This window comes from Triplophysa rosa, linkage group LG2 (assembly GCF_024868665.1).
Source record: "Triplophysa rosa linkage group LG2, Trosa_1v2, whole genome shotgun sequence".
Taxonomy (NCBI): Eukaryota; Metazoa; Chordata; class Actinopteri; order Cypriniformes; family Nemacheilidae; genus Triplophysa; species Triplophysa rosa.
Genome location: NC_079891.1, coordinates 3,328,003 through 3,348,499, shown reverse-complemented (window position 1 = coordinate 3,348,499; position 20,497 = coordinate 3,328,003). Strand labels below are relative to the sequence as shown.

The 20,497-nt window shown below is 37.6% G+C and overlaps 3 protein-coding genes and 1 long non-coding RNA gene across 4 annotated transcripts; 3 read left to right on the top strand and 1 right to left on the bottom strand.

The window, feature by feature from the left end:
• Positions 1-969: 969 nt before the first annotated feature.
• On the bottom strand, positions 970-18,598 carry LOC130548916 (uncharacterized). Its single transcript, XR_008962101.1, has 3 exons — positions 18,507-18,598; positions 2,591-2,694; positions 970-1,056 (listed from the first exon to the last, which is right to left on the bottom strand). It is a non-coding gene; the product is annotated as an uncharacterized LOC130548916 (long non-coding RNA).
• On the top strand, positions 4,453-7,147 carry gpsm1a (G protein signaling modulator 1a). Its single transcript, XM_057325964.1, has 3 exons — positions 4,453-5,136; positions 5,655-6,023; positions 6,141-7,147. Exons 2-3 carry the CDS (start codon positions 5,712-5,714, stop codon positions 6,327-6,329), a joined length of 501 nt encoding a protein of 166 aa, XP_057181947.1. The 5' UTR covers positions 4,453-5,136; positions 5,655-5,711; the 3' UTR covers positions 6,330-7,147.
• On the top strand, positions 9,206-14,935 carry ak5l (adenylate kinase 5, like). The gene is made up of 8 exons (XM_057325941.1): positions 9,206-9,340; positions 12,324-12,510; positions 12,947-13,114; positions 13,324-13,496; positions 13,779-13,892; positions 14,385-14,576; positions 14,657-14,731; positions 14,821-14,935. The coding sequence occupies exons 1-8, from the start codon at positions 9,281-9,283 to the stop codon at positions 14,839-14,841; spliced, it is 990 nt and encodes a 329-aa protein (XP_057181924.1). The 5' UTR covers positions 9,206-9,280; the 3' UTR covers positions 14,842-14,935.
• Positions 15,360-17,175, top strand: cmlc1 (cardiac myosin light chain-1). The gene is made up of 2 exons (XM_057325952.1): positions 15,360-15,475; positions 16,462-17,175. Exon 2 carries the CDS (start codon positions 16,466-16,468, stop codon positions 17,066-17,068), a length of 603 nt encoding a protein of 200 aa, XP_057181935.1. The 5' UTR covers positions 15,360-15,475; positions 16,462-16,465; the 3' UTR covers positions 17,069-17,175.
• Positions 18,599-20,497: the final 1,899 nt, after the last annotated feature.

Sequence of the window (20,497 nt, the reverse complement as noted above, 5' to 3'; positions counted from 1 at the left end):
CTCAACTTTTATTTGATTCATACTTTTTTATTCTAAAAGTTTGTTATTTGCAGTTTGAAATTAGATTTTAAATCCCAGATTTGCAATGTTGTCTCAGACTTTTGGACTCCACTGCGTGCGTGCTGACATGTAAATACTTGTCTAATTTAACACTGCCCCCTAGAGGAACATAGCGGTTTTGCATACACTCATACTTGCACATTTTGGTTCACTCTAGTAAAGACATTTATTATTCTCATTATCAAGAACACTGGGCAAAAGTGGGCCTTTCTAGTATTAAATTCTGGGTCGGGAGCGTTACATTAAATTGTTTTTACATGTTTCATAAGAGTCTTACCTCAGAGAGCAGATCTTTGGTGGCAGATAGTAGGTGAAACAGAGCTTACGGCGGGTTTCTGTACACACAATCTGACTACTTCACCTGTAGCCGGAGCTCCCAAACCAAATTTTACAAGAAATTACAGGGTAACTTCATTTTACACAGCCTTGCACAAACCATGTTTGCTTTATGTTCATCTTGCATTTTATATACATATCCTATAATGCTCAGCAACATTACCATAACCTTTGCTTGTCAACCTGCAAACTTTTCTAGTAAGATGTCCAGGATTTTCCCCCAGTTGTTGGACTCGGAGTCATTCTCTTTAGTTTCTGTCGTTGGATGTTCATTGGGAGACTCATTGAGGCTTTGGGTGACCTATTCTTCAAAAGCCGTGCACTAGATGTTGAATCTAATTCTGGAGAAAGAGTGTCATCTTGTGGAAACCTTTGGAAATGAGTTATGGGTAGAAGTGTCTCTGGTGCAATCATTTTGGATTGGTTTGATAAATGCTGATTGCTGAATGACTTTTGCACAGATTTATTTGGTTGAGTTCCACATGAAGAATCCAAGAGGAAATATGATGCTGATGCTGAAAATATACACCTTATTTCAAAATTTCCCGACGATGTAAATGTTAATTCATTTATGAAAGTCAAACATTCACCTGCAACGGGTCACACAAAGAACATGGCACCTCCATGTTTGTCCTGGATTGATTTGGCATGCACGTGTCTCTGAAAAAAGCAAATCATAAATACATTATTATGATTATTAATCACATGATTCACATGGAACCAATAATGCAAAATATTGGAAAAATATGGTCATGTAAACAAACTACACAACAAATCAAATACAATGGACACCTGCTGTAATCTTTCTAATAACTATTTCGAACATGGCGCTGCAAAAAGTGTACAGAGATCAGGTTGCAAAATTCATTTATCGAAATATGATAAACAAAATACTCTCGTCATAAGAATCAATAACAGACGAAAATCCTGACAAGATTATGAGAAACATAGTCACATCTACACTAGTAAACTTTTGCCTGGCTGTGTACATTTAATCAATAGAATTATTATAGTCTTTAAATGTAAAAGTTTGTTAAAATGTACACTGTAAAACTGTAATTTCGCAGCAGGTTTGCCAGTAATTTACTGTAGATTTAATGTACAATTAAATAATTAAGCATACACTTACCTAGTTTATATACTTTTCTTTCATAAAACGAAACTAAATATCTTCTGTAAATGTATCGTAATTTAAGAAGTTTTAAATATTTTTACAGAAAACAGGAGAAAAATGCTTAGGAAGAATGTCTTTTTTTGCAATGTTGCTGTGCTAAACGTCTCTTCATGCTCATTCTTAATCTCAAAAGTCAAAGTGTTTTAATTTTGATTAAAGTAATTGAAAACAGTACTAATTGGAAAGTATATTAAGTAGTAATTAAATCTACATTAAGTCACTGCAAAAACTACAGCAAAGTTTTACAGTATATGTATTCGTTTATTTAATCGATAAATATTACAATGACAAATAATGGAACTTTTGAATTGTAACTATATATACATTTATAATGTTGGATAGAGAGGTAACCACATGAACAAATAATTGTATACCAAACACGTCCTAAAACCATGACAATTACGCAAAACAGTCCAAATTTGAAACAGGAAAACTAGGCTTGCAGTTGTATATTTTTTCTAACTATTATCCTCTGCGGGGTCGTGGAAGGGCCGGAGCTTATCCCAGCATCAGGCCACAGACAGGCTACACCCTGGAAAGAAGGACAATGCATCGCAGGGCACCAAGACAAATATACAGTATGGAACACAATAAAACAAAGATGAAATATATTGTGATTCTAGAAAGTCTAGGAGCATGAACTGTGTAATATGTTTTTGGTTTATGTACAGTGATAATAAAGGTCATATGATTAACAGGAACCCAGGTGCACTGGTGAGGGGGTCCTGCTTGCAGTCCTACTGGTGGTCTTCAGCAGTCAGAAGTGTTTAATATCAGTAAAAAAAATCAAGGTATATTGAACATGCTCTCTAAATGACACTTTTTAAAATGCATTCTGCATGATGAACACATACAGTATATTGTCTCTGTGCAAACAGGTAAGTTTGTATTCGCACATGATGCTTTTGTGTCAGTCTGCAATGCAGAATGGGGAGTGAATGCCTACTGTAACTGACAGGTACGGCTCAATGCCTTAGTGAACAAAAGCTGATGGATTTTCCTCTTTGACAGAGCACTTACCTAATGGAGGGTTGAAAAGCTTCTGGCTGTGCATTTACACAGATGGGTGATGTTTGCTCTCACTCCAGTGGTGCGGCTAAAGACCTTGTTGTCTTAATAGGGACCTGAGATTGCAGAAATATATATTTTATGAGGGCTTAGCCACAGGATACAGGAGACATTTATGTTCCCTTGGCTCGTGCTGAACATCAGGTTGAAAAACGTGTTTCAAAACCTGTATGCGACTCTTTGCAACACAAAAGAAGATATTTTGAGAAATGTCTCAGTGGTTTTGTGTGGAAATGAATGGGGGCTAATGTTGTTTGGTCCCCAACGTTCTTTAAAATATCTTTTTTGTGTGTTCTGCAGAAGAAAGAAAGTCATACGGGTTTGGAATGACAGAAGGTGAGTAAATGATGAAAGAATTTTCATTTTTGGGTGAACAATTCCTTTAATGCATCCAAAATTCTACTGCCCAGATCTCATTTACTTTACCTCCCAGAAAGTCATTGATCATTGTAAGATTAACATTAACATATACATGTGTGTATATGCAGCATACAAACTACAGACAATTATTTTTTACAGTTAGTATTGCCAAGGTATTTCTTATGAAAAAAAATGTGATGCATTTCATAATTCCCCGTTTGTCCTTATGTATCTACAAAAATCAAGGTGTTCAATATACCTTGATTTTTTCTGGTATAAAAATGTATTTGTTGTTTCAACTTAAAAAAAATAGTTACCTGGCTGCCTTTTTCAGTGAATTCAACATAAAAACATTAGTTATAACGTGAATTTGATGCAAATTTGTTGTGCTAACTAATATTTATAAGTTGAATTAACCAAAAAATTTTAAGGCAGCCGGGTAACTTAATTTTTTTAGTTAAAATAACAAATCATTTTTGCAGTCTGCACAAATACGTAATTACTGTAAAGCTGATTCGCAAAAATGCACATTATCATATACAGCCATGGGGAAAATAAGAAACCATTTCAAAATCTACTTACCTGTATAAGTGTTTAGGTAAAATTATAATTTTGTTTTAATCTGTGTACTAAAAATATTGCTCCCAAATTTGAAATCAAAATCTTGTTTCTATTTGCATTTATTTGCAGAAAATGAAAACAGGAGAAACAGGGGAAAATAACAGAAAAAATGCTCTGTATTTTTTCAGACCTCAAACACTGCAAAGTAAACAAGTTCAGATTCACTTTTAAGCCCAACAGTCATATTTCTACATGTATTTAGGAAAAGTTTTTGTTCTATGTGACGACCTTGATTTTTATGGCAGCTTATCATGCTGTCAGTCTTTCACGTTGCTGTTGGATGACTTTGTCACTCCTGAGGTTTGATTTTGTTGAAATACAGACACTGAACTGGAATGGCAACAGCGCATCTAGAAATGCTGATTAAATGAACATTTGGAGTGGTCGCTTTCTTTTTTCCGCATCTGTATTTACAGTATATGTACTATGTATATACTGTCCCGAAGCTTGCTTTGTCTCAATTGAAACAATCATGCGACTGCAGAACCACATCTTTCCTCTGTCAATGCCCTGTCTGTTCCCGCTGTCGCAGTGATGTGTACTGCATGCACATATAATGTGCTAAGAGCCATAGAGCGAGAGTCTTGCCCTAGCAGCTGCCTGCTGGCTGGCACATGGAGCTGAACTGGAGGAAATCCCAAGAAAGACTGCTCTATTCCCCCCGGGGAATTCTAAATGGAGTGGCATTCATCCATTCATCTCCGCCAAAGGGCCTCGGGCCACAGTACGTTGCTTTGGTTTAACCCACAATCATTGGTTATCGCCTCCTCGGTGTGGTAGCTTCCAAGCAACCCCCTCCCCTCCTTACGCTCTGCGAACGGTGGCTTGGCGTCGCTGGCAACAAAGAGGTGAAAATGACAGATATATCAGGAATCTTGGCCACTGTATCCTGGTGTAACTGTGCTCCAGTTTTCCTGACTGTGAGGAGAGAGAGAGGCAACTGATCCCCCAGGAGGCGATGAATGGAACTCAACAATGCAGGAATGCAAGCCAATGTGTGTGTGCGTTTGTGTGCCAGACAGTGTGTGTATGTGTTTGTTGCTGTATGTATCCCTGTGTGCGAGTGAACAACAGGAGCGAGATTTGGAAGCCGATTTCCAGTTCCTATAGCAACCATGATGTAAGCGGAGAGGGGCAACTGCGCCCCATTTCTCTCTCTCTCCCCCCTCACTTCCCCTTTCTCTCTCTCTCTCTCTCTCTCTCTCCCTCGAAAACAGACAGCCCTGCACACAGGAAAGCTGGGTGTGGAATATTGGGAAGTCATTCACATCTTTGCTGGAATAAATGCATTTTTTCCTTGTGTTCGTTTGTTTGTTTTTGTGTCAGAGGAGATTTGCGAGCTGGACAGCATTGTTCAGAAACACATACATCTCAATCTTGGGACAGAAAGATGTGTTTGTGATGTCTGGCGTGAAAACCATTTAGTGACAGAGGTTGTGGCTGATCTCAGATGAAGTCCCCGTAGACGGCGCTTTGTCAAGTTTATTGGGATTTTCTTTTTTGGAAAGGATAAAACTGTAAGTCATTTTACAACTTCGTCATGTCTGAAATGTGTCTCAGTTTTTTTTACTAGAATTTAGAATATTAATAATTTCGTTTTATGAAAGTAAACGATTGCACGTGATGTTACTCATTTTTAATCATTTTCGAAAATTTCTTACCTTTTTTACTACAACTTGTACATATGCAAGTCATCATCTTAAATCCACGTCATGTGCGAGCGAGCAAACTTTTTTAGATTTAAGATGCCAGCGTTTTTCTACCTAATAAACAAATCGAATTATTATTACGAATTATCAAACATTTACTGCATTATCTCAATATACTGTTATCCTTCATATGAGAATATTGGAAACATTTTCCTGAGAACTGAGAATCCCACTGAAATGATTATTCGCTTTGATCTAAACTTTACATCCCGTTTGCATCCGATCTTTGTTCGTCTAGATTCTAACTTGCTGATGAATGTTTACCAAGGACTATGCGCTCAAGAAGTCTGAATGTTTTATAGGCTCTGTTTTCTGCTCTCTTAAAGGTAAGGCCCAGTCACCTCTAATGAGTTCTGCCCTTCCAAGACCCCCAAAGAAGCGGCATGGAGAACCGGAGCCGCCGGCACCCTCAACAACCCAATGACCCGGCCGAAGAGGCCTCGACTGGGCCCCAGTGCTCCATGCCTCAGTCCCCTCTACTGTCTGGAGCTTCCTCTCTCATCTCTCTCAGCCAGACAGAGGAGTTCTTTGACCTGATAGCCAGCTCGCAGAGCCGCAGACTGGACGACCAGAGAGCCAGTATAGGCGATCGGCTGGGCATCAGGATAGCGCAAAACAACGTGGGACACTTGTGCGAGGCGTGCAGTCCACGGCAACCTAGTGACGAGTTTTTCAACATGCTCATAAAATACCAGGTAATGTCTCAGGTTAACGGTTTCATTCCTGTTGATGTACATTTGTTTCTTATATCGGATCATCGTTGGTTTAAGGGAAGATTGTTGGGAATGTATCACCTCTCTCCTCCCCTTCAGTCCTCCAGAATCAATGACCAGAGATGCTCTTTACTGCCTGCACCAGACGACCCAGATGAAGACTTCTTCAGCCTAATCCAGAAAGTGCAATCCAAACGGATGGATGAACAGCGGGTATCTTTTTATCCTGACGAAAAAGAAGAGACAGACTCGAATCATAAGTCCAAAACCTCTGAAGGATCAAGTTAGAGACATTTTGTGTTGACATCGCCACGCAACACTAAGACCCTCTTGGATGTGCGTTTCGCGTGATCTTCAGAGGCTTGGTTTAGGCGAATAACGTAGGACAGTAGTAGAATTATTACAAAGTGATTTGATTCGTATTTTGCTGTGCCAGATGTGAGCCTAAACCTCACAGAAGTGTCCGAAAGTGTTTGTGCTCCAGACATTGTTCCATCATGTTTGTGCAGAAGTAAAACAACACCGTGGAAAGCGACGATTAACATACTTATGAAGGGTAAAGTTACTAACCGCTCTCACACAAAACAGTGTAGATCGACGTGACAAATAACCGTTGCGCATAATTCACGAGCAGGTGCGTGTGCGTTTAGCTCGAGTGGAAAGTATTTCTCAGCAGATGCTGAATATGAAGTTAGTGATTCTCAGCAGATGGGTGAAATTGCATTCGGCATGACGATGGATTTCCATGCTTGGGATCAGTCGGTGGTCTAATTCTGCCGTAATAAATAATATGACAACTAAATACTAGACCAAGATGAGATCTAAAATTTGGATAGTTTGTCTGTAAAAAGAACATAGGTGCACTGTTAACATGCCGTTTTGAAATAAACATGATGTTTTAGTATGGTGTCCGTGTTGTCTTTTTAATAGCAAAAGTATCAGGGCTGCATGATAATGGGTAAAATGATCATCGCAATTATTATTCATATTAATCACGATTTATAATCACGATTTATGACCTCGATTATTCTGTCAGTTTTAAAAGTATTTTTATATTTATTACACTTTATACATGTATGCAGTGTCACTCCTCCACAAAAATGAAAAATGTCTGACCTTATCATGTTGATGACATTGTGGGTTTGCTATTAACATTAATAATGTGATGATTATGCCTAATTAATCATGGCAGGCAGAAATGATTATTGTGATTAATGTGCGATTAATCATGCAGCTCTAAAAACTGATGAAAATTTTAAATGAACCCAAATTCCATAGTTACTGTAATTGTTGTTTACTGTAAGTTCTTTTTAAATGAATGTGGCACAGTTTAATTGTTTCGTTCTTATTTTGTGTACTATTGTAGTAACTGGTGTGATCATAGTATTTGGCTATAATTTGTTTAAATTAGGAGGTTTTCAGTACAGTATAGGCCCACAAAAGCTTTTTACTCTTTGAAAATCTGTCTACCCACAGCCCTATAAATAAGGCTCAATAAAGCTCCGGCAACAGCCATTCTTGAATGTGTTTTATGTTATTAAAATTATTAAAATTGACAGAATTACACAGTAATTCACTTAAATTAAACTAAAAGCAATCAACATATTGGATTAAAAAGTCCCAATTTGTTGAGTGACATTTTGAAGAGACAAAAACAAGATGAGCAATGCATTACTGTGGATGGAAATGAGTAAAGACATCCTTTAAAGGGACAGTTCACCCAATAATGATAATTCTTCCATCCTTTATTCATTATTCATGTTGAATAATGAATACTTTCTTGACTCTTTCTTCTGTAGAACACACACAAAAAAAGAAATGTCCATACAATGGACAGTTTTGTGTCCATACAATGGAAGTCAGTGGGGTTCAGTGTTGTTTGGTTCCCAACATTCTTCAAAATATCTTCTTTTGTGTTCTGCAGAGAAAGAAAGTCATACATGAATGATCACGTAAATCATGAAAGGATCATAATTTTTGTTTGATAAAAAAGTAACACAAACGTTTAATTGTATGGTTTATTATATCTTTTTATTACACGGCTCGTTGGAATGCTTGATTCTGATTGGCCAGTCGCAACATTTGCTGGTTCCTTATTCCCAGATAACAACCTCTCAAAACTAATATAACACGGTAACCCGGATGCAGCAAATCATTTTGACGGGTTTTTTTGACAAACGTAATATAAATATGTATTTCAATAACATACATGACATTATATTTACAAATGATTAAACCAAATTGCCTGTTTTGTGACATTTGAACGTCGTTTCGTATACCTTAAAACCGAAACAGCTTTTTCTCATGGAAGGTCTGCATTTGGTTAAAATGAGCTAATAAAATTCAAATTCACATTTCATGTCCAGTTTTTTTCTCATGTGGCAATTAGCCGTGTAATAAGCGAGTGATAATATCTGCGATAACAACCGGCTGCCTGTACATTATCCCTTACTTAAACACAACTATGTGTTTTTATGTCCTATTTAATAATGTCATATTTTTGATTTTTTTATGTTTATATAATACATTATAACATATCATTTTTAGGGCTGCACAACGATTAGCTGCAACTAATCATTTGCAGAATAAAAGTCTTCGTTTACATAATATATGTGGGTGTTCTGTGTTTAATAACTATTTATATATAAACACACACACACACGTGCATACTGTATATACTTAAGAAATATTTACATGTGTATATAGATTTTTATATAATATATATATATATATATATATATATATACTGTTTTTCAAATTATACATGCATGTGTGTGCATTTATACAGTACACCCACATATATTATGTAGGCCTAAACAAAAACCTTTATTCTGCAAACGATTAGTTGCAACAAATCATTGTGCAGCCCTACATTTTTTATTATTATAATAATTATATTCATTTTTACAGCCCTAATATTGTACTCTATAGCAGTCATTTATCTTTTAGGAAATATCTACAAGTACCCCAAGTAACCTATTGCACTCCCGGTTGGGAATCACATGGATCAGAGGATTACTCACAATGCTGAGGGTCACTTTGTGCGCTGTATTCATGAGCTCGACTTAAACTGCTGTTGAATATAGAAGCATCACCTGGAGGTCATTGGCAGCAAAGCGCAGCGGCGAAAAAAACTAATGCGAGAGTCAGAGCAGCTGTTCAGAGGCTGAAGCGCAACAGATGAGCGCACACATACAGCTTCAGCTCCGCTGCTCTGGATATCCGACACGCTCAACAGCATGAACACAAACGACGCCAAGGAATACCTTTCCAAGCGACAGATCCCTCACCTGTTTGAGGTAAGTCTTACAGCTATTTCTCGTACACATCAACAAAACAGAGCAAAACACATTTGGAAATGTACAAAATGTCTATGTTCCCTCTGATTTCAAGGTCTGAGCATGCAGGTATACACTTTTAGAAAATGTCATTTTGATTCTTCAGCTTGTCTAAGTTTTAATTTATGGATCGATATAAATGTTTCCTCTTGCATATCTGCTATCATCTATCATCAACAAATGTTAGGGGAAACCTCACTGGAGCTTTAAATCTGATGAGGTCTGATAACATGAATTAATCAGAAAGTGTGTGTCCGTTTGCCTCGCACAATTACACGCCGAATTAGACACTTGAACGCGTCTCTATGGTGATTCTGAAGCAGGCTGCTGTAATTGCAAAGCAGCAAGTCTCGAGCGCGTCCGCAGGAGGGAAGATTCTCATCAGACGGCTTCAACAAGTGCTTCTGCTTGTGTGGGAGACATGTAGTTGCATGCAAAAAATGCCGCATGCGCGATCTTCTGTTTTAAAGGAAGCACGGTGTTTTAGGTCAAAACACATCTGCTCAGGCAGGGTGAAGGTTGTAAACATGTCTCAACACATGACGAACATGTCACCAAGGCAACAAGCTATGCACTTTAGATTTACTTTATGTGACTCATCATAAGAAATCTGGCCAATGGAAAGCAAAGGAAAGCAGACAAACATGCACAGACAAATTCAAGCATGCGCAGAACGTGCCGATAATGCAGGAATGCAAACTCTCAGGTTAAACTTCATGATATCTACACATTCTGTGACTGCATGTAACACAACAACATAAACTTGATGTCCACTCAGCAGTTTTTCTTTCAATTGAAACTCTCTTAAAAACATTGCTGTCTGTTGTGATACTACATGCAAAACCGGCCGTTTGTTTTGTTTCTGTTTAAAAACCTGTTCCTTTATCCCGCATTCAGCAGCTGGATGTGTCCTGTTTGATACCCCTGAGGATTGACATGTAAATTCTCAAGCAGTTTTATTTGCATCAAAAGAAAAAAGAACAGCTGTTTACGGGCTTGGATTTTCCATTCGCTCTTCCTCTGACCAAAGCTCTTATTGTTCAACTGCTGACACGTGTGGGAAGAATAAAATAACAATTTGCAATTATTAATCCCCAACACAGAGAGAACTGTACTCATTCAGAGAATGAATTCATTTCTCGCTCTCGCATCGCCTTATCATCTAGAAATCGGAGTTCTCGTCTAGTGATGAACAAATGAATGAATAAAATATTATGTTTTGTCAAACGGCAAATAGAAGAGTCTACATTGAAGTATTGATACAATACAACATTACGGAACATCTTACGGAAAGAAAGCATATTTGCTAATATATGAATTCAAAATATATTCAATGACATAATGGTATATTAGAAAATACACAGAAGAATATATTACAATATATTGAATAATACATAAGGAATTGCCACTTTTCATATATTGAAAAATATGTGACAATATATTTACTTATATGTCACAATATATGTATTCTTATATTCAGTAATACACTTTATAATATATGTATATGTGATAAGATATGGTACTGTATGTGTAAAAATATATTGAACATAATATATTTACTCATGCCATCCTGTATATACACACACATATATGGAAATATAGATTTCTTATGTTTAACAACTATTTACAATATACATGTTTCATATTTTAAAACATAGCTAATTTACAATAGCAGAAGCACACCTGCTCATACTAAAGCACTTTGTGAACAGACAATCACTGCACTGAAAAGCGCACAGCCGTTACTTCTTAAATAAAGTAACTGTTATCTTAATGGTGTTTGGCCAATCGCTATCCTAAACACATGCTCTACTCTTCAGCACCATGGTAAGCCCACAAATGTACACATACTAGAAACCCTTCTAAATTTCAAAGTAATACAACATTAAACACTAACAGATCTCCCCCTCTATATTAGTATTCAGCAAAAAGACATGAAATAATACTTAAATTTAAACATTTGTACTCCCCATTAAAAGTCAGAACCAAAGCATGCCGGGAACTCGAAATCCGCGTTAACTTATTCCGTGAATGTGTCTAAATACTGTGCAGTATGTGTACATTCACATTTATATGGAAACATCTATGTGCAATACTCAATAACATATCAAATGTGATTAATATTAGATTAATTTTGGTCTTTGTTTCTAAATATATTTGTACGTTTAATATATAGCCATATATTGTCAATGCATATATTGCTGTATATTGAAAAATATATATTAGCACCAGTTTCCAATATATGGAAAATATCGCATTTATATTTCGCAGTATAGATATCCACAAAAATCAGTCATTCCCAACAAAACTATATATACGATAAAGCAGTTTACATAACCTAATAGACAGTGTTGGGTGTAACTAGTTACTAAGTAATTAGTTACTGTAATTTAATTACTTTTCCCTTGAAAAAGTAAAGTATGGGATTACTCTTATTTTTCTGTAATTTAATTACAGTTACTTTTGATGTAATTAAACTAAATACTTTGTGTAATATATATGTGTGTGCAATAGTGGAATTGGCATCAAAATTCAAAGTCTAACTTTAAAATCCTTGCTTTAATGTATAATTCTCACATTTATAATACTTTGGTCAGTTAATAATACTACTTTATGTAGTTTAATATTATTTATTTGAATGAATTAAAAGAGCCGTTTCATGTCTATCCTTGAATCACTTAACTAATCAAGGTTGATATAGGATATAGAAAGTAATTAGTAATAAGTAACTAAATACTTTTTGGAGAGCGTAATTTGTACAGTAATCTAATTACACTATTGAATATGTAATTAGTAACTAGTCATTAATTACTTTTTTAGAGTAACTTACCCAACACTGCTAATAGAGGTGCTCTAGAATTTCAGCTTAAAGTCTTCCTGAATATCTTGAATTTACTCATAATGTCAATAATATGCAATTTTAAAAACAAATTTGTCATTCCAGAGCATGTTAACAGGGCTGATGTACCACAGACCCGAAGACCCTTTGGCGTTCTTGGACAGTTGCCTGCAAAAAACACGAGACCTGGGGGGTCCCGAGCACATCGCCTGGGACACTTTCATCACGCCGGATCGGAAACCACTCCCACCGATTTCCCCAGCGCAGGGCAAACCCCCCCCCTGCAAACTGGGTAATTTAGTCCATTTACTTTCAATTTACTCTGTTTTAGAAATAAAATGCATCGATGGCTACATAAAGTGACACATCTGCAGTTGAGATCAATTTAATGTAAGCACAGATACTACAATGTTGCTATTTAATGTTTTTCGCAAGCTTCAAAACTTAATTTGATAAATGTTTGTGTTTTGTTGGCGGCTACCAAATTAAAAGCCAGGAGTTAGAGGGTAAAGGTAAATCTGAAAGACGTCTGTAAAAACGAGCATTGCGAGGAAATTAAAGAAAGTTCAAGATGGCTCAGGTGTTTGAAAATTAGCCAAATGTCTCAATAAAAAAGCCGAACCACACAGAGAGTTATGAATTATATGATATGACATTATTTAAATGAAAGAAAAAGGCCGTCTGGGGTCATATAGAAACAATGAAATGTCATTTTTTTATTTCATTAGATGGTGGCACTGGGCCTGGCCCTTACCGGCGATATGACAGGCTGCCACCAATTCAAGCGCAGTTCTCAATAGAAAGCGACTCGGACATGACAGAATCCTCCGGGCTCATACAAGAGTATGACGTCTTTGACCCGTCCAAACCACGACCGCACATCATATTCATCATAGGTGAGTGGTCACCGCTCTCAGCGGTTTCTTTAAAACTGCTTCAGCAGTCGAAAATACAGTTTCATTCATTTATTCTTTTCTTTAATGCCGATATTCTTTTTCAGCTGGATGAAATGAAATTCAGCAGCCTTGACTTGAATTAATTTGACATTAGCATTTTCATTATGCTTTGTCTGTGGTGTAAAATGGGATTTATTTCATATTCCTAGGGGGGCCAGGCAGCGGCAAGGGAACTCAGACGGCTAAAATTGCACATCACTATGATTTCCAGCACGTGTCGGTAGGGGAAATTTTAAGGAACCAGTTGTTGCATCACGCCCCCAGCGATCGCAAATGGGAACTAATTGCTCAGATTATTGCCAATGGAGAACTGGCACCTCAGGTTTGTGTCTTTTAAGTTTTATTCATATGCTGCTGAATTAGCTTGAGCTTTTTTAGTGTTTATCCATTGTATTCATTTTCATTTCTTTTATTTCAGTTTAAGTTAAGTTTTCATTTATTTCCAGTTAATAACTGTTTATTGCTGAGGCATCATTTCTCATTTCCATTTAGTTTTTCAAACACTGTTAGGCCTATATTTTATCTGGTTGTAAATAACACAAATGTTTTAATAGATTTATTTTTAGTTACAATAATAACCCTGTTTACAACTTTTTTTTTTTAGGAGACGACTATTGAGGAGCTGAAACATCAGTTTATCAAGAAGCAAGATGCCAAAGGATTCATTGTGGATGGATTTCCCAGAGAGATATCACAGGCGTTCACCTTCGAGGAGCAGGCAAGATATTCGTATTGTTTCGATTTTGCCCTTTGACTTATTGTCTTAGACTAGGTCCTTAGATCAAGGGACTCGCTCATAAAAACTTCCTTGTGAATTTGAGAGATTCTGTAGGTCACCTGTGTATAATCTGTTCCTGTAGCTCAATTGGTATGTTGTGTTATCAGTGCAGAGGGCATGGGTTCATATCTATGATGGAAAACCATCAAAATTTTATGGTAATTCGCAACTGTTTGACAAAGTGGCTAATCTGCTTAATATGTGCCAGTGATGTTAAGTTTATGGGTTGGGCTTCATTATTGCGTTTTTATAATAATCATATTGTTTTGTACGATTCACTTCGAACAAATTCACACAAATGAACCACCTCACAAAATAATATGCATACTGATCAAACGTAAAGTTGCTTTGGATAAAAACATCTGCCAAATGGATAAATGTAAATAGCCCAGTACACAAACACTTCAGACACATTAAACGTTTGTCTTTCAGATTGGCTCTCCAGATTTGGTGATCTTGCTGGCCTGCTCCAATCAACAACTCCGGCAGCGTTTAGAAAAAAGAGCCTCTCAACAGGGTCGTCCCGACGACAACACTCACGCGATCGAGAAGAGACTAGATACATTCAAACACAACATCTCGCTCATAGCCAAGTACTATCAGGAGAGAGGTCTTATCGTGAGGGTAAGATGCTGATCAGCGAAACACTACCGGTTTTATGCTATGAAACACGATGACATCACAAATGTGACGTTCTCTGCCAGGTGGATGCTGATCGAGATGAAGACGACATTTTCACAGACATCTGTGCCATTGTGAAAGAGAGCCTGACACATGCAGTAAGTTACATCATGAGCTGCGTTTGAAAAATGACTGGTAAATAATATTTGATGTCATACTGAAATCAAGTTTTATTTTCTCTCCGCAGAGCAGTACTGAGGAGCTTTAAAGGAACTTATCGATATTCAAGCAAACATCTATTACCAGCCAAACATTCGTTTTCCATAATGTTTTATGAATAAACTTTCTCTTTCCATATTTACTAGCCCTCGTGTCATTACAAACTTTGAACACAAAGAAGATATTTTGTAGAATATCCAAACATTGCACCGCATTGACTTCAATTGTATGGACACCAAACCACCGAGACATTTCTCACAATATCTTCATTTGTGTTTCACAGAAGAAAGGGTCAGAATAAATGATAAAAAAAAATGTTTGGGGTAAACTATATGATTCATATTTTGCACCTCAACCCAGAGAACTTATTCTCAAAAAGAATCTTATTTAAATGTTTAAAATCCATATTGTCACTAAAAGCCTTTGAGCTTCTGCGTCATGAGATGACTAAAAAATTAGAAACAGAATCAATGACAGATGAATTACTCATTTGCATTTTCAGGTTTTTGTTTAACTTCACAGTATGACACGCTGGACAGAGACAGAAAGAAAGCCAGGCCCTGAGGCTGTGTTCTCATTAATGGATTTTCTGTCCAGCTGTGCCACATTCACACTGTGGGATGCCAATGAATACTGACAGACTATCTTTACTGACAGACCTCAAAGTGCCAAAACAAAGTTAGGTAAAATACTCCACAATACTTACACCGCAACGTAAACGCACTTATTTTAAGATTAAGAAAAACGAACATTACATTACATTTTACATTACAGCCACTAGATGGCATACTTTCATTTGCCAAAAGTCATCAAGTTGTTGAAAATGCTACTTATTCAAGTAGTGAGTTCAAAACCAACAGCAAATATCTGCTTGTGTCTTTTAAACTAATTTATGATACATTTTTCAGACATGGATGTTTAAAATGTATGTACTGTATATAGAAAAATATGTATATTTTGCTTCAAAGACCAATCAATTTTGGTCACACTTCACAAAAAATAATGCTTACAAGTGTCACATCAAGTGTCTTTTTGTGTGTTAAGTGTCCTTAAAATACTACATCACTGTGAGTGAGTGAGTGGTATGTGCCGTTCTCAGAATAGACCCTGTCTTATCACCAGTCCGGCGAGATATAGCAAGGTTTAGTGGCACTAGCAAACTCTTTCTTGCGTAAAATTTCAAAGCAATGTTGTCATGTACAATTTCGATTACTGTACCCACAGATATCATGCAGTAAATGCACTTCTGTGTGTTGTTTTCAAAAAAGTATATTATCTTTTTCAACTATTTTTTTGGAGGTTGAATAGAATTATGTCATTAAAGCTGTTGTTTTCAAGATGATATACTGCAAACATAATTCATCAATTGATAAAAAGCTTCTTAAGGAGAATAACCTCACAGACTATTACTGATGTAGGGTTATTTATTTTCCAAGAGCATTCATTGGATCTCATTGAAACTAGTGGTAGGTTTGGTCTTATCTAATGCTCAGAGGCATTACATTGCTATGAGCAGCTCTCAAGTCTGTTCCAGTTCACTTCCCTATATAGCCCTGCCACTATTCCAGTCCTGATAACTTTTATCAGACACCTTAACATGTCAGTATAAAAGCCCAACGGTTGCTCTTACGACACACACTTCTCATACCATCTCCGCTCTCACACACAGCATTATGGCACCGAAAAAGATTGAACCCAAGAAACCAGATCCTAAGAAACCAGAGGCGAAGAAAGAAGAGGCTCCAGCCCCGGCTGCCGCCCCTGCTCCGGTTCCCGAAACCCCCAAAGAGCCCGTGCTGGACATAAAGAGCATCCCGCTGGAATTCACCGCTGACCAGATTGAGGAATTCAGAGACGCCTTCACGCTCTTTGACGAGACGCCGACCGGCGAGATGAAGATCAGGTACGCCCAGTGTGGAGACGTGATGAGGGCCCTCGGTCACAACCCCACCAACGCCGACGTCCTGACCGTCCTGGGAAAGCCCAAAGCGGAAGATATGAACACCAAATACCTGGACTTTGAGACTTTCCTACCCATGCTGCAGCACATCTCCAGAGCCAAGGACCAGGGAACCTTCGAGGACTTCGTTGAGGGTTTGAGGGTCTTCGATAAAGAAGGAAACGGGACCGTGATGGGCGCCGAGCTCCGTCACGTCTTGGCAACGCTCGGGGAGAAGATGACAGAGGACGAGGTGGACCGTCTGATGGCCGGACAAGAAGACGCCAACGGCTGCATTAACTACACGTCCTTCATCAAACACATCCTTTCTGGGTGAGCTTAGGTTTGCAGTTTGAAAAAGGAACTATAAACGGCAACAGTCAAAACACTGGAAAGAAAATTTGTCTTGTCTGTGTGTGTTGGACAGCGTCGAATAAAAGTCATCCAAGTTTTGTTTCGTCTCAGTGTTTTTGTTCTGTTAATCCTGTTGTTGAGATGTCAAACTAAGAGACGCCTGGGAAAGCGTTTGTAGGGATGGAAGACGCATGCCATCCCATAAGAAAAACCTTTCATATATCAGCTATTTCACCTAGACATCAAATGCTGAACGAATGGAAATTTCCAGCGTTTCAGGAAATGAGGCAGAAATCTCACAAATGTCTCTGTCAGAGTTTCAGAAGAGATACAACAACGTCTCAAAACGAGCTCAGATTTGTCAAGTCTGCAATTAAGTCAATATTATTGAAGATCTCAATATGCATTTCTCATCACATTTACCCAAATCCAGATTATTTTCGCTCTACAATCAACATCCGTTGTACATTTTCATACTCTTGATTGATTTTAACAATTGTTTTTAATTTCCCCACGCAATTTTATGAGAACCATCTGAGATTTGACACTTGAAACACGACTGAGAACGCCATCAAATCTCCAGAGATTAAAGAGCAACAATACAGTAACACTATAATTTTATCCAATTGGCATAATGATGTATATGGATAGTTGACAAGCAAACCGTATATGTGTTCTACGGTGTGACAAATATTAAGAAAAAAACAGAAAATGAAGATAAATCTCTCTTATGCCGTTTTATATTACAGCTACACTGAAAAAAGGGTTTCATTCAACCAATTAAAATATTTTAGGGTAAGGATTCACGTCTATATTTTATAACTTAAGCCAATGAAAAATAATAAAGAAAAGGTATATATTTTTAATTGGCTCAAGTTATAAAATTTAGATGTGAATCCTTACCCTAAAATATTTTCATTGGTTGAATGAAACCCTTTTTTCAGTTTATAAAACAAAATATTATTAACAGTTTGTTTTCTAACTTTTTGCTGTCACACCATAGGACATATGGTACGGTTTTTTTGTCAACTACCCATATCCATTTTAAAAATACCCAAATACACCAAGAAATATTTTGACTTTTAGTTGTTGCACTTTCATTTCATTTCAGTGCATGTTTTGTCTTTTTTAATGACCTTACCCGATGAAGTCTGATCACCAGCACCATTTGATACGTATCTGCTATATCTTATTTTCTTTCAGAAGATACATATCAAATGAATAAAGGCAGACCATCAGAGCACATCCTTACACCGCCGCCTCGGGCAGTTCTGGGCCCCGCATTCAATTTCACTGTAATTAAGTTTAGGACATAGTGACTATAACATTGATTGGCTAAGTAGGGTACATGTTGTACTTCAATCTGTATAGATCAGTGTGTAATACTCCAGGGAGGGAGCGTGGGGGGGTGTATTACTCACGTTATGAGAGCAGAGAGATGAAGGCGGCAGATTTGATGGCTTTAAACCTCCGAAAATACCTGAGCCCTTTCGCTCGTGGCTGTCCCACATCTTGTTCTTGTAAATCCACCTTTGATATAGGGATGCTGTGAAAAGCAAAGAATGTCAATTCGTATCATAACATTTCGCTTGGCCAAACACTTCCAAATCCCACATGTTTGACATTTTTGCGATGTTCTCTGCATAACTGCGTGCCATAGTATATATAACTGTATTTAATGAGTGGTCTTGCTACTTAGAAGTATCGCCAAGCCTGGAGTGCTCGCGGATCCACGCGATTCGCATTTTGCACGATTAGATCTGTTTATGGTTATGATGGCAGTCTTTTGCTTACAGCTTTGGCAGATTCTCAACCGCGCTGGATTTTCCCTATCCCTGCTCGATCAGAGGAATAAAAACAGAGGAGCAGGTGAGTCCAAGGAAGGATTTGATTTCATTGTTTATGTGAGGAGAGTTTGTCTTTTGTGACAGGTAACGCCCTGGCAGGCCCGGACCGACACCGCAGCTGTACTTCCCCACTGTTACATCCTAAACAAAAACAGCCGTCCGTCAACCAGACCAACATTTCTGTCTTCGCGCTCTCCGTGTCCATCAAACTACAAATGCATGCGAGAGCCCTACGAGTCATTTTTACAGCCAAAATGAAAATCCCTTCATCATTTACTCACCTCATGTCATTCCAAACCTGTATGACTCTTTTTCTTCTGCGGAACACAAAAGAAGATATTTTGAAGAACGCTGATAGCCAAACAACACTGGCCCCCATTGACTTCCATTGTATGGACCACTAAGACATTTCTCAAAATATCTTCTTTTTTGTTCCGCTTATGAAAGAGTCAGAATGACATGAGGTTGTATAAATGACCAAATTTTTATTTTTGGGTGAACTTTCCGAATAGCTAGATATTGTGTTGAACTCTTTAGGTCTCACATGAAGGCTGTTTTCTTTGGCAGTACCCTACCTGGATTCATCTTTTTTCATTCCTAATAGAGACAAAATATGGTGTATTTTAGAGAGGTACAGTCATTTTCATACATTCTTTCAGGATATAAAGACCCCTGACGGAGATAACAGTTGTAGCCGAGCGCGGATCCAAAGAAAACACCTGACTAACGACTCATTTTGTGCCTGCATGTGGATGTAGGTTCACACTGGGACATACAATACACATGGCTAAAGAATTTACCAGAATCCTATGGCTTCTTTAAGGAGGTGAGAAACCGTAGTCGATTCCGGGGGTGGTTGGCGTACGATCAAGGAAGCGTGGCCTCGGAGACTGTGCGTGATCACCTTTATTATCTCAAACAACCGTTTATTATTCATCAAAGTCCAGACGTATGTTTTTTTCCTTCAGTCTGGAGCTGGCGGGTTCAGCGAGACAAAACAAAAGGCTCCCTTAGCGAAGACCTCTTAAATCCGAGACGTTTTCCTCAGACGGCCCGAGGAGGAGTGAGGTGATAGGCTTGCGTTCGCAAATATCATTCGAAATGTCAGACAACAGAGTCTTAAGGAAGACAAATCTCTAAAGCTTCAAGTGGGAGAGGGACAGGAGATACAGGTTTAAGGGGTTTTCGAAATATAAATGAAAATGGGAATACCAAATTGAAAGACTAAACATTATATGTAGCAGACCCGTGTAGCATACGAGGTATCAAACTTATTGCACCGCTAGACTATAGCATAGTATATAGTATATTATAGGTTTGATACCTCATGCATATGCTATAAGTGTTTGCTTAAATATAAATGATCAAATATTTTATATACATATACTATACATATATACAGTATATATGATTTTTCAAACACATTACACTACACTTACGCATTTAAGCAGGCAATTCTTCTGTTCTTAAACTCAGTTTTGAAGTGCTTTTCACAATACACACTGTTAAAAGCGGCTTTGCAAAAATACACTATAATGCCTTTCAATTCCCCAACAGACAAGCCA

What these genes read in the sequence shown, in the direction of transcription:
- cmlc1 (XM_057325952.1), top strand. Translation starts at nt 16,466, where the DNA reads ATGGCACCGAAAAAGATTGAACCCAAGAAACCAGATCCTAAGAAACCA.
- ak5l (XM_057325941.1), top strand. Translation starts at nt 9,281, where the DNA reads ATGAACACAAACGACGCCAAGGAATACCTTTCCAAGCGACAGATCCCT. An exon ending in ATGGAGAACTGGCACCTCAG is followed by an intron (nt 13,497 to 13,778) that starts GTTTGTGTCTTT and finishes TTTTTTTTTTAG; the next exon opens with GAGACGACTATTGAGGAGCT. An exon ending in CGTTCACCTTCGAGGAGCAG is followed by an intron (nt 13,893 to 14,384) that starts GCAAGATATTCG and finishes TTTGTCTTTCAG; the next exon opens with ATTGGCTCTCCAGATTTGGT.
- gpsm1a (XM_057325964.1), top strand. Translation starts at nt 5,712, where the DNA reads ATGGAGAACCGGAGCCGCCGGCACCCTCAACAACCCAATGACCCGGCC. An exon ending in ACATGCTCATAAAATACCAG is followed by an intron (nt 6,024 to 6,140) that starts GTAATGTCTCAG and finishes CCTCCCCTTCAG; the next exon opens with TCCTCCAGAATCAATGACCA.